The sequence below is a fragment of the Vigna radiata genome, chromosome 11 (assembly GCF_000741045.1).
Source record: "Vigna radiata var. radiata cultivar VC1973A chromosome 11, Vradiata_ver6, whole genome shotgun sequence".
Classification (NCBI taxonomy): domain Eukaryota; kingdom Viridiplantae; phylum Streptophyta; class Magnoliopsida; order Fabales; family Fabaceae; genus Vigna; species Vigna radiata.
This window is the reverse complement of record NC_028361.1, coordinates 8,596,702-8,608,798: the sequence shown is the minus strand read 5'-3', so window position 1 is coordinate 8,608,798 and position 12,097 is coordinate 8,596,702. Positions and strand designations below refer to the sequence as shown.

General features: G+C 33.5%; 1 protein-coding gene across 2 annotated transcripts; it reads right to left on the bottom strand.

Moving 5' to 3' along the window:
- Positions 1-635: 635 nt before the first annotated feature.
- Positions 636-5,598, bottom strand: LOC106776901 (SH3 domain-containing protein 1). 2 transcript variants are annotated; one of them, XM_014664375.2, is made up of 11 exons: positions 5,352-5,598; positions 5,159-5,250; positions 4,714-4,827; positions 4,558-4,627; positions 4,330-4,478; positions 3,897-3,998; positions 3,618-3,818; positions 2,870-2,932; positions 2,559-2,702; positions 1,870-1,944; positions 636-1,150 (listed from the first exon to the last, which is right to left on the bottom strand). In XM_014664375.2, the coding sequence occupies exons 2-11, from the start codon at positions 5,216-5,218 to the stop codon at positions 1,040-1,042; spliced, it is 1,089 nt and encodes a 362-aa protein (XP_014519861.1). In that variant the 5' UTR covers positions 5,219-5,250; positions 5,352-5,598; the 3' UTR covers positions 636-1,039. The 2 variants fall into 2 exon arrangements, with proteins under 2 accessions (XP_014519861.1, XP_014519860.1); XM_014664374.2 differs by having other exon boundaries at positions 5,159-5,247; positions 5,352-5,597.
- Between the last annotated feature and the right edge of the window lie 6,499 nt (positions 5,599-12,097).

Here is a 12,097-nt window from a genome sequence, read left to right as displayed (position 1 = left end):
GACGGCATATTTCGGAGGTGCTGTTTACAAGGAAATTATCTAAACATTCTTGATAGTTTAACTTTGTCATCTTGAAAGTTAACACGATGAAAAAGAAAACCATTTATGAATTTATCAGACTTTCTGCTCTCTCTTTTTCTGTCCAAAGAGACATGTTTGGTTAGAAGTACATCAGTCGAAGGCTTTTGGTTGGAATGTGTGTTTAAATTAATTTCAACCACAGTAATTATATTTAGAACTTATGTTATAGCATAAGAAATTGATTTTATAAATGGTACAGATACAGTATGTGATACTAAACCACAAGCTGCAAATGAATCCAAATTTATTAGCTGTCTCAGATCCTTCAAGCGCATGTAACTTTATTTGAGTGCTCGAGTATGCAGGTATTGCATACATGTGAGAACGTATAGATAGAGAAACTGCTATGCATTTCAGGGCAAAGATAAACCTTTCAGGAACTTATCCTGTAACTTGTAAGCTAACACGTTGAAATCCAGTTTATTTGAATCTATGATTCTAGTCTTGTCTAAACCTTCATTTAGTTTTCAGATAATCCATTAACACCATTTAAATTTCTGGGTCCCAGTAACATAGGCCATAATTTATTTCTGCCAGACTAAAAAGACATCATGCAACCAAAAAATAAACTACTTTTTCCATATAGATAAATCGGAAGATTTCTCAATACAGTGGTTGTTGTCATGTCTTAAGAATTACAAACAATCCTATAGAATATGGACAGCATAAAAGTAATATTTAGCCACCGCACTAAGCTTTTCATCTCCAAAACTAAGTTCCTTAGAATGACACAAGGGTCTAAGAAAATGCATATAATATATCAATCTACATATTCAAACAGCTATTTCCTATTGCAATTATGCTCACATCACATATACAACACGCTGCACAGATGACAGAACCACCCAAAAATAATAGCAAGCATATGCTATGGCTTTTCAAATGCACCTATTCCGTGAGTATAATATACAATTTTCACCTCACCTAGTCAAAAGACCAATGTTGGTATTGAGTGACGTTATTCTGGTACCTTGCTGGCAGGTATCAAGTCCTGTCTCTGTACATAAGCAGTGGGAAACCATCCAGCATTGCCTTCGCATTCTCCTTCTGACCATCCATTTGGACCAACCTGCAAATGTAACATCCGAAAGGACAAGATAAAGGCAGCTCAAATCAATTAGCCTGGTACTGGCAACATAGACTGTAACTTAATGTCTGAAAAGGTAAAATCGCAATATCTTCAATAAATACTGAATCAAGTGTGGAAACAAAAGTCTTAATCGAAATTGGATTCTGACTCCATAAAACCAACTAGTAAAGTAAGAACTGCCCAAGCTTTTAGACTAAATTAGTTATACACAATATGAGATCTCTAAAGTATGAAAATGATGCATATTGTACACTTCAGCACAATAATCTATTAAGGAGTAAAGGTGTTGCCAACTTGCCAGTATTTGCATGTTACCAACATACAGTGGTGAAAAGCTTCAATATTACAGTAATCTATTTCTTATGTTTAAGTAACAGATATAAGGTATTAGAGCAGTTGAATGTATGAAAATCAAATAAATAAAATAACTTGAAAAGATTATTCACTTTTGGTAATTTTATCTTGGGATAAATATTTTATACAAGTGAATTTTGATTTAATTTGAATGATATCTCTACTTTGCCCCTCTGCTTCTGCATCAAAAGCCAAATGCTTTTATGAATCACAAGTCCAACCAATGGCAAAAAGGTCCATCTTTAGCTCTTTATACAAGCTTAAAAGTAACCTTACAGAGTCTGTTTATGTAGAGTACGAGTGAAGATAGATCACAAATAGCTGAACAGTTCTTAAAGAAATACCTGACGAACAACAACAAAATCATCGACTGATAGGCTTAACTCCCCCTCAGCTTGAGCATCAAATGGATGTACCACCTACAAGACAGATAATGAGGAACATAAATCAGTCTAGAAGATTAACATAAATGGAAGATTGCACGGCACTGAGTTCTAACAATTTTGGATTATATCATATGACGAGACAAACTTTTATTTTGTACAAGTTTTCTTTGTCCTAGACCTCAGGTGAGACAATTATGCTATAATTGGGAAAGATAAGAACACTATTATTAGCAGAAAAGTTCTAACCAAACACTTTGCACAAAGAATCGTCAATGTTTGTGTATGAACATGAATGTAATGATCTCATAACATTCATTATTTTACACATCTTGTTTTCAGCAGTACCTTCATCAAAAAGAATATGACAATTTGATAATGAAAAGATGTATCTGGAGTTAGAAGCCAAATACTTTATGGCTTAAAATATATATAATGTAACAAATATCCATAAATTCAAATATGCTGATACAGGAAAAATCAGTATTAGCCAGTAATAGTAATATGAAGATCTGCATAAGAAATTGGTACCATTTAAAGCAAAAATAAATGCAGGTTTCATCTTGAGCTACAGTGAATTGCAAGAATATAGCTGTGCATTATAAGAATATGTAGAGACATTGTTATTCATATGTTCACACATGACTTACCTTCGCAAAAAAGTAACTGCCTGTTTGACTGTTGTGTTTATAATCAATGCCATTTGAAGCAGTATTCTCATCTGCAGGTTGATTATGTCCATCTGTTGGCAGTGGAATTGATGTAGCCTCTTTTGGTTGTCTCTCTTCAGTTATCTAATTCCACATAACATCCAATAAAGGATCCAGATTATTAATTTGATCGGCAACCCTAAATAATGGTTGGAACTTGGAATATATTCCAGAATACAGAATGGGCACAGGAACTGGTATTTATTTATTTTTCTGATTTGAAGGAAGGGTAAGGCTACATGCTGACTGACCTCAGTATATACTTTCTCTAGAATAATAAGGACATGTTGATGATAGGCTCTCTCTGCATCCACCTGCCATAAGGGTGAACAGATAAAAAAAGAAAGAACAGGTTTAGGGGAGGAAGATTTCATCAAGGCTCAAGAACCATACGACAAAATTTAACCAGAAAATAACATAACAAACATATTCAGTTAAGCAAACATCAGTTACTATAATGAATTTAGGTTGTCGTTATGGTTTTAATCATCATCATGTTAAGAAATCTAATTAGTTCATAACCAACCAAACCATAAGTATAGTGTAAAGATGCTTTCTTTTCTTTTCCTAGTTTTCATATAGGAAGCAACTTGGTCAATGGCACAGTAAAAAAGAGTACAAGACTCCCACCTAGTGGGATCTGTGGTGGGCAAGTCTTACCCCCATAACCACAAAGTAGACATAGTCCTAGGATTTAAACCCATGACCTCTAGGTCACAAGGGTTGCACTAAGGCTCACCCTCTGGTCAATGGCAACAACTTTTGTAAATGTAACATCATCTCTTGTATGAATAATAAATATTGATGTTAGAATCCAACAGATATATAGTAGTTGTTGATATTAGAATGAATTATTAGATTGACTCTATAGTTATGTTATTATATATAATAATAATACTATAATACTAAATTTTGTTGTCAACCACCAGTCAGGCACATTAAAGTCCAATCAGTAGTCACATTGCCAAGAGAGTACTGCCACAAGGAATTTAGAAATACCATTGTACGAAGGCTCTGGAGAGTCATCTGTTGCTGTTGTTCTTCAACTGACAACATCGCAGCAGTAGCTTCTTTACCAAGTGCTGCCAAGGCAGATTTAAGTTCTTTCAACCTTGTTTCTGCATTTTGAAGCCTCACAGAACTCTCTGCAGAAACAGAAGAATTCCTCAACTTTGATCGACGCCTCAAAACTTCAGCAGCCTGATGAGAAGATATCTATGATAAATATCATGCATAGCATACCACCATATGCATGCCATTGTAGCAGTAAATTATTACCTGTGCTTCTACTTCTTGATGAAGTTTATCATAACGGTGAGTGAGATGGCGTGCATCCTCCAAAGGAGCTCCTGTTATCTGTGCCCGCAGTGGTTCAGAGATCTATACAGAACCTGAAGCAGAGTTAGAAGCAAGAAAATTGGGGATGGAACATGATTGCTGGTCTTAATGTTTGTTTTTATCAAACAAAGAAAAAACTGATATCCTAATACAAATATGGAGAAGTTGAAGTTGAATTCCAGACTTCATGTACAATGTATTAATCTTGGCAAAAAGTATTTATGCAGAAATGCAACCACCAGTAAATCAGTTAGATATAATATTACACTAAAAAATTAATATATATCATATGGTTCACTGAAAGGCTACATTTCACAAAATAACCTCTTCAAGTTATACTTGGGAGTACAAAAGAAATTCCCGAAAAGATTACCTGATCACCTAAGATCCCGAGCAAAGTCTCCCTCTCATTTTCCATCATATCATACGAGTTACCAAATTGAAGAGAAGCCCTTGCAAGGGGATAACCACTACCAAGATTCTCGGTCCCATACCTACAGCAGTCCCTAGCCAACTTCCTCACTGAATCACAGAGAACAAAATATTAACTGGGGCATAAACCAAAATAACAGAGGTGCAAAAGGCCAAAAGCAAAAGTTACCTATCTCCATCTGCTTGGAGCTAACAGAGATGAACCCTTCAATAGCTCGAACAATGTGCCGCTGAAAATGCTGTTGAAAGACATAGGTTAAAAACATGACAAAAAAGTTTCCTGAACCAGTTAAAGAAGATACATGGAGTGAAAATACAAAAGCACCTTAGCTGTCTTTGTGGAAGTGTATAACTTCTGAAGCTGCTGGTGACGTTCAATTTCAGATTCATCAGTCATGAGCGGTTCATTGCTAATTTGACCCAGCTGTCTAAGTATGGCCTGCAAAACAACAACATCATGGTAGAAGACCAAAGTCAAATAAATAAAACCACTAGATTGACCAGAAAAACCAAACCCAAATACAACCAATAGAAACAAACACGCAGAATAAATACTTCTTGTTCAAGGTTCCCACTCCCATCACTTCAAATCAAACCAAAAGTAAAAATTATCATTTTCCTACAAAATCCCACTATTAAAAATTCAAGGTGAAATAAAAAAAAAAAATTGATATAATGATCCCACGCTACAGAAGCACTCATAAATTAAAGAGTCACAAAAAAAAAAAAATCCAGTTTCATCCAAAAAGATTAGTAGGAATGATAATGACCTGCTGTTGCCTTGCAACTTGCTCCCTTAACTTGCTTGCTTGCTTCCTTATAGCATCCATTCTTCACCCTTTATTTACAATAAAAACAGCTACTTTGTTGCAGTCCAAACAGAAAATCATCAGAAAAAGATAGTCTTGTATTGGGTTTTCAATTTATTCATGAAAGGGTGGAAATAAGAGGATTGATAATTACCTGTGACTACCTGGTTGGCTGGGTCTTTCTAGATAGAGAGAGGAAGTAAAAAAAGAAAAGAAAAGAAAAGAAAGGTGCCCACTTTGGAATAGTTATGAGAAGAGAACAGAAGAAAACAGAGAAATTGTGATAATAATTGAATGAATGAGTTATGAGAATGAAAGTGAAAACTGAATCATCATGTCGTAGGAGAAAGGAGAGAGAGAATCTTGGGGCAAAAAAGCGTTCTTTTTAGACTTTCACAGCACCGCACACGGACACGCGCTTGACTTTTCGACAAAAACCTAGTTAAAAAATGTTTCTTTGCTTCTTTTTTAATTATAGAAATGAAACATAAAAAACCAAATAAGACCATGTTATAATTTATTACTATAATTTAAAATATTTTTCTTCAGAACTCTATATTTTACAATTCTACCAATTAAATAAATGATTTTCCGTTGACAAGGTTAAATGGATTAAAACGATTTTTCTTTCTAATAAAATCAATTACATTCCAAAATAAAATACTATTTAGCACATGCATTTACTAAAAAGTCGATACATAAATACTTATCTATTATTTTTGTAAAAAAAATAATGAAAAATTAATTATCTCCCTTATTTTATATAATTTATAATATATCTGAATTTGATATCCCTGATTAAAGTAACAAAATAAATTATATCAGTAGTATTTAAATGATGAATCTTTTAAACAAAATAAAATTAAAATTAAAAACCAATATGCTAAGATTAAAAATCTTAAAAAAAAATACTGGTGCAATAACAGGTGAAAATGCATTAACTGGGACAAAAGATTTTATAAAAGTTTTAACACATAATATATATTCTTCACTTTTACTTTCAATCATTTTCCTTATGACACTCAAAAGAAATACTATTCTAAAATTCTTTCTCTTTCGCGACTTAAAAAAATAAACTCAGAGATCTTTATAACATAAATTTCATAAAAATAATTACCTCCTTTTTTTTAAATAAAGTTACTCTCATAGTTATATACAACTGCATAAATACATGTACTTCCACACGTCAAAAATTATATTTTATATTAAAAATATAATAATTCATAAAAATAAAATTTAAGAAAATATACAAGTATTTGTAAATTAAGAGGCATTCCATTATTTTTTAGACAAAAGATGTGACATCCCAAACATCGTATAGGCATATAATATAATAAGATTAAGTTATTATAATATATGAAAACAGTTAAGAGTATGAGATAATAGTATTGATGCATTCAGTCATCCAAAATAAGGTTAATAATTTAAAAGCTTAAATACAAGCTTGAGAGTCCTCCAAAATACATGACAACTAATGATCTAAGGATACCTAAAGAGTGTTTCCAAAATACAGAACATATCAAAAGAAAAGCTAGTAGTCTTTCAAAATAAAGTAGTTATCTAAACAGGAACCAGCAGAAGTCCTAAGAACTAAGAGTTGTGTCTTCTTTGTTCTCCAATGCTTGCTCCAAGGGTACATCATCAGTTTCTGCTCACATCCAAAGTTGGATGATCATCACAAAGAGAAAGGCAAGCACATATAACACACACAAAAGTAAGGGTAAGCTAGGTTTTAAAAACATATAAGTGTTCATATATATAATGGAAATAAAGATCATACTCAAGCAAACAATCAAGTAAAACATCCTATCATGTTATGACACACTAGACTCGTTCGGACTTAGAATGAATGTCGATCTGGGGCGGGTTGTGCACTTGTGGTGGTCTCTACTGCTTTGCAAAGTCATTGCCGAGGGGTTCCACCCGACCACACACAAGGTTAGTCCATTATCGCGCGATAGGCCTCCAGTGATAGCGCCTACCCTAGGACCTCCCACTACTCTCACCACATGCGTCAATCCTCTCTAAGCGAGAATGAAAGACCATTAGAGTGTTGGGATAACCCCTCATATGGAAGCCTCTTACGTTCATTCTAAACACTAAATGATCTTACCTAGAGATCTTACTCCCATATTTAATCTAACCACTTTAAATCACATGATATTCCTCTTGAATAAATAATGTACCATGTTATAATTGTATAAGTACATCCAATGCTATACTAAGTCATATACACATCATATAGCATCAACCATGTTATAAAAACAACTCATACATACTCAGACGTTACATATTTTTCACAGAAACATCATTTATTAATACAAATTTCTTTATAGCATATTTTTACCCACACCTACGTAATTTAAAATGCTTGGAGACCCTCACCAATGGCTCTGGAAGGGTCAAAAACCCCCAGAACAAACTAAAGAACGTCCAAAACAAATGTCCGGAACTCCCAAAACATCAAAAACACTCAATGGTGCGCTGTGCGAATCAAGCAGCGAGGGGGGCCTAGAAAATTTCGCTCAGCGCACCCTCTTGGTGCACTCTGTGAATCTGCAGACTCTGCAGCACGCGATTCTACATAATTTCGCAGTTCACGCCCCTCCAACCCATTTCTAACCCTCTAACCTAACTTCTAAAACCACTAATTCGTGATATGTACCTATTTAAACTTGTCTAACTGGTTTTATACATTCCTAGGATGATTTTGAAGTGATCTAGGATGATGTTTATCTCTAATTTACTCATTCCCCTAACTTAAAGAGTCAATTCCCAATATACCTATCCTAGTGAGTTTTAGCTCATTGTTATTAGCTTAACAAGTCTAAAATAACCTGTCTGGGCTATCCCATCATAATACCAGAACCCCTGACCCCAATTCCCCAATTTCAACTATTCACTTCCCACTGACACAACCTAAAACAGTACCCATTTACATGCTTTCTGCCATTACGATGTAAATTTGAAATCCTTATCCAAGTCCTTTCCCATCACACTTAATCACAGTCAACAATTTCCATATCAATTTCAACAAGAACAGATTATACCCATGCAACAGTTCAAGCAACAACTAATATATAAGCATATAACCTACGCATACCAGAAATTAACATACTAGCATATTATAAAATTAAATTATGATATACAGTAGCTCCCCTTACCTGATAGCTCACATAGTATAGCTCCTAGAAATATCTCTAACAATACCCTCCGCAGCACAATACTCAACCTAACCCTACAAGTCACCAAAATGGTGACAACAACAACTCTTAGAGCTTGAAATTGGCAAAAATACTAAGATGATGGCTCTCTAGAACATGCAGCTAGCAATATTGCAAGCCCTAGGTCATAGGACAGTAAAAGAGAGGGGAAAAACGCTTACCAGAACGAACAGGAAAACTTTTCAGTTCAAGATGAAGTCCTTGGTGTAAGGAACGCTTGAACACCTTTAGTTCAAAATTTAATCGGTTCAGCGTTGGAATATTTTAGAGAAAAGACAGAGCACCTTCTTAGGAAGAAAAGAGCTCTGTCTAGAGAGAGAAAGGAAAGTGCAAAAAATGGGAGAATCTCATTTTGATTTTTAGAAGACCCCTTCCTAAGGACATGGGTCCTTAGCTTATGGGCTGGCTGCCTCATCATAAGGCCCAATAGCCTTATTATTTTTCAGACTCTTACAAAAGATTATAATTATATATTTTATCAAATAATAAAAATATTTAATTTAGTAAAAATAAAAGTATCTAATTAAAAGTGAAAAAAGCTTATAAAAGTTTATATTGTTTATGTAATCATATATATATATATATATATATATATATATATATATATATATATATATATATATATATATATATATATATATATGGTTTGTTAGTTTGTACATTTTAGTAAAGTGTACCAAGTTTTAGTAAACAAAAAAACCTCTATTCATAAAAAAAGACATAATTTAAACATAGATGTATTTTAATAATTTTTATTTTTAAACGGTAATTTGTTGTCTTGTTTTGTTTGTTTACTTTGTCACTTTAATAACAAAATGATTGATAATGTTGATATTGATTTTTTATTGGAGAATTGTGTTATTTGGACATTTACAAGGTAAAACGCATCCCCCCACTTACAAATCCTGAAGTATCACATTGATACATCAAAGTGATGCTGAGATTATAAGTTGTTGTAGGTTACCTTAATTCAGAAAAATATGACTACTTTCGATACGAGGTCAATCATCTTATTCATGACATACCACACTGTTAACATTGTAATTTCTTCTTGAACAAAAATTATTTACTTTGACGTATTTAAGCATCATTTAAAAAAGAGAAGAAGAAAGAATTAATAATAATCAGAAGGGACAACATAGCGGGTTGTTGTATGTGGGTGAAAGAAATGATAGAGATGAATGAGAAACAAATTGGATAAGTGAAAAAGATAAATTACAATTAGGTCAATATTTTTTATTTTTTATATTTTAAATTAAAAATAAAAATTATTAAAATATTCTGTGTTTAAAATATTTACTTTTTTATGAATGAAATTTTTTTTGTCTACTAAAATTAGATAAATTTTGGTAAAACGTACCAATTGAGAAAATAGAATAGTTTAACAAACTCCTATAAATGTAAATATTTATAAAAAGTAGAACTGTCAAAACGGGTAATCCGACTCGACCCGGCCCGGCCCATCACGGGTTGGTTACTTAGTGAGTCAACCCAATCCGGCTCATTTATTAACGAGCCAGAAAAACTTGAACTCGGCCCGACCCACCACGAGTTGGTGGGTAAACGGGTTGGCTCACTAGTCTATTTAATTATATTTTTTTAAATAAAAAAAAATACAAACTTTCTGTAATTTAAATTTAAACAAATTTCACTCCCAAAAAATTATGTTAAAGACAATTCAAAATAATAATAAAAAGTACAATATAATCCAAATGTCATCTAAAAACAAACACAAAAAACATAGAAATAAGTTTCTTATATTCATCATTTTTTGTTCCTTATCCATTTACGATATTAGAATCTTGAATAGATAAATCCACAATATTCTGCTCTCTTGAATAATCTTTTTCATCAATTGCTGTAACCCTTGACCCTTGTTCTTGTTGTCTCCAAATTCACTAATAAAGATTTTTCTAATATCAGAACAATTTCGACAATCAATAAAAAAAATATTAGTAAAAAAAAAAGAGAACCAATACTCAATAACATAAACAAAAAATTAATAGTTTAATCTGTAACATAATTTCCCAAATTCAAAGATATCAAAAAGAGCTTGTTCAAATAATGTATACTGAAATTGTTTAAATAAAATGAACAAAATCTAATACAAGCATGTCATAAAAAAAAAATCATTCCATGTCTTCAAATCCCCCAGAACAAAAAACAAATTCGCAAACCCCTATTTTTGTCATTATAGGGTTTCTAAAAAAAAAAGAGAAGTGAGAAAACAAAAATGTGGAGAAAAGAGAAGAAAAAGGAAGGGTGTTTTACCTGTTCCTTGAAGAATTTTAGTGAAGTGAGGGTGAGAGCACCGTCAAATGAGAACAATGAGAGTGATTTGTGAGAGCAACGATTATTTTTTTGGTATACACAGTGAGTGAAGAAAGCATTTTATTTTTTAGGGTTTCATAAATAAAATAATAAATTAAAAAAATAAAATTAGGTAGGTGGGTTGGTGGGTCAACCCGGCTCACCACGGATTCAACCCGCATGAACCGGGTCTAAATGAGCCGGGTTGAAATCTGACCCGCATATAAGTGGGTTGTATTTTTCAGAGAAATTGTATTCCTTTTCTACCCCTGGGCATTTTCAGTTTCATTGTGAAAGATTGGTTCTCTTTCACATTTGGGTTTGTCATCGTCGTCTCCATTAGCGCTCACAGAGTCGTCTTCTCCATCAGCCGCTGACAGTGTCGTCGTGTCCATTGTTGTCCAATGCTCTGAAATGGCAAGTTCCGGATTGGACCATCGCTGGACCAAGGTAAGTCCCTTTATTGTCGGTTTGGGTATTTGGATTTATGTTTGGGTATTTGGTATTAGGTTTGGGTTTTGGGTTTTTTTATGGTTTCTTCTGGGTTGTCTATGGTGTTTGTTTGTTATTTGATTTGGATTGTTATTTTGTTATGGACAGTTGAGTGTGAGTCATTCGTTTCACCTGTTCGTTTGTCGGCCGAGGAAGGGGGTGGAATGAGTAACAATGAAGAAGGTCCATTGTCGCCAGATGCACCAGGTGGAATGGCTGACAAGCAATCACAGATGAGGACTTATGTTAGGATTGGTTCAAGAAGAAGAGTTAAGAGCAAAGCACTTAGGACACCTTACACAGGAAATGTATGAGTTAGAAAGACAAAGGATTAACTATTGTGTTAAGCTGGAACAAAAGTATTGTGTATTTAAACCTAGTATTTGGTTCAATATGTATAACATTGATTTATTTTATGTTATTGGAAATCAAATGTTTGTTTTATTTAAAGGCTTGAAATTAATGTATGTGGAAACAAATGAATNAATGGTTGTGTAGTGGTAATGTATGTTGAAAGAGATGATTGAATCAGAAATAATGTAATGTGGTCAAAACTGAGTTTTTGACAAAATCCAATGAAGTGCAGTGAATTTCCAATGTGTTTGCTGTGAAAATGAGTTCTGTAATCGATTACAGGACCTTGTAATCGTTTACACGAGCAATAACAGGAATTTGGACATCCTGTTCAACTGAAGGCGCCATCAGTTTCAACATGGAGGACCACTCCGTGTTCTGTATGGAAATCCTTGATTGAACCTGTGTTTTTTTGTTTCCTGAGTGATGAGTTAGTTGAACCTTATGTTTTGGCTCCCCCATCATGGTGGGAGAGACCACCCATGATGGAAACCTCAAGTTAAGTGAAGTTGCTGTGAAA

What these genes read in the sequence shown, in the direction of transcription:
- LOC106776901 (XM_014664375.2), bottom strand. Translation starts at nt 5,218, where the DNA reads ATGGATGCTATAAGGAAGCAAGCAAGCAAGTTAAGGGAGCAAGTTGCA. An exon ending in TCGGGATCTTAGGTGATCAG is followed by an intron (nt 3,999 to 4,329) that starts GTAATCTTTTCG and finishes GGTTCTGTATAG; the next exon opens with ATCTCTGAACCACTGCGGGC. An exon ending in TCCAGAGCCTTCGTACAATG is followed by an intron (nt 2,933 to 3,617) that starts GTATTTCTAAAT and finishes CCCTTATGGCAG; the next exon opens with GTGGATGCAGAGAGAGCCTA.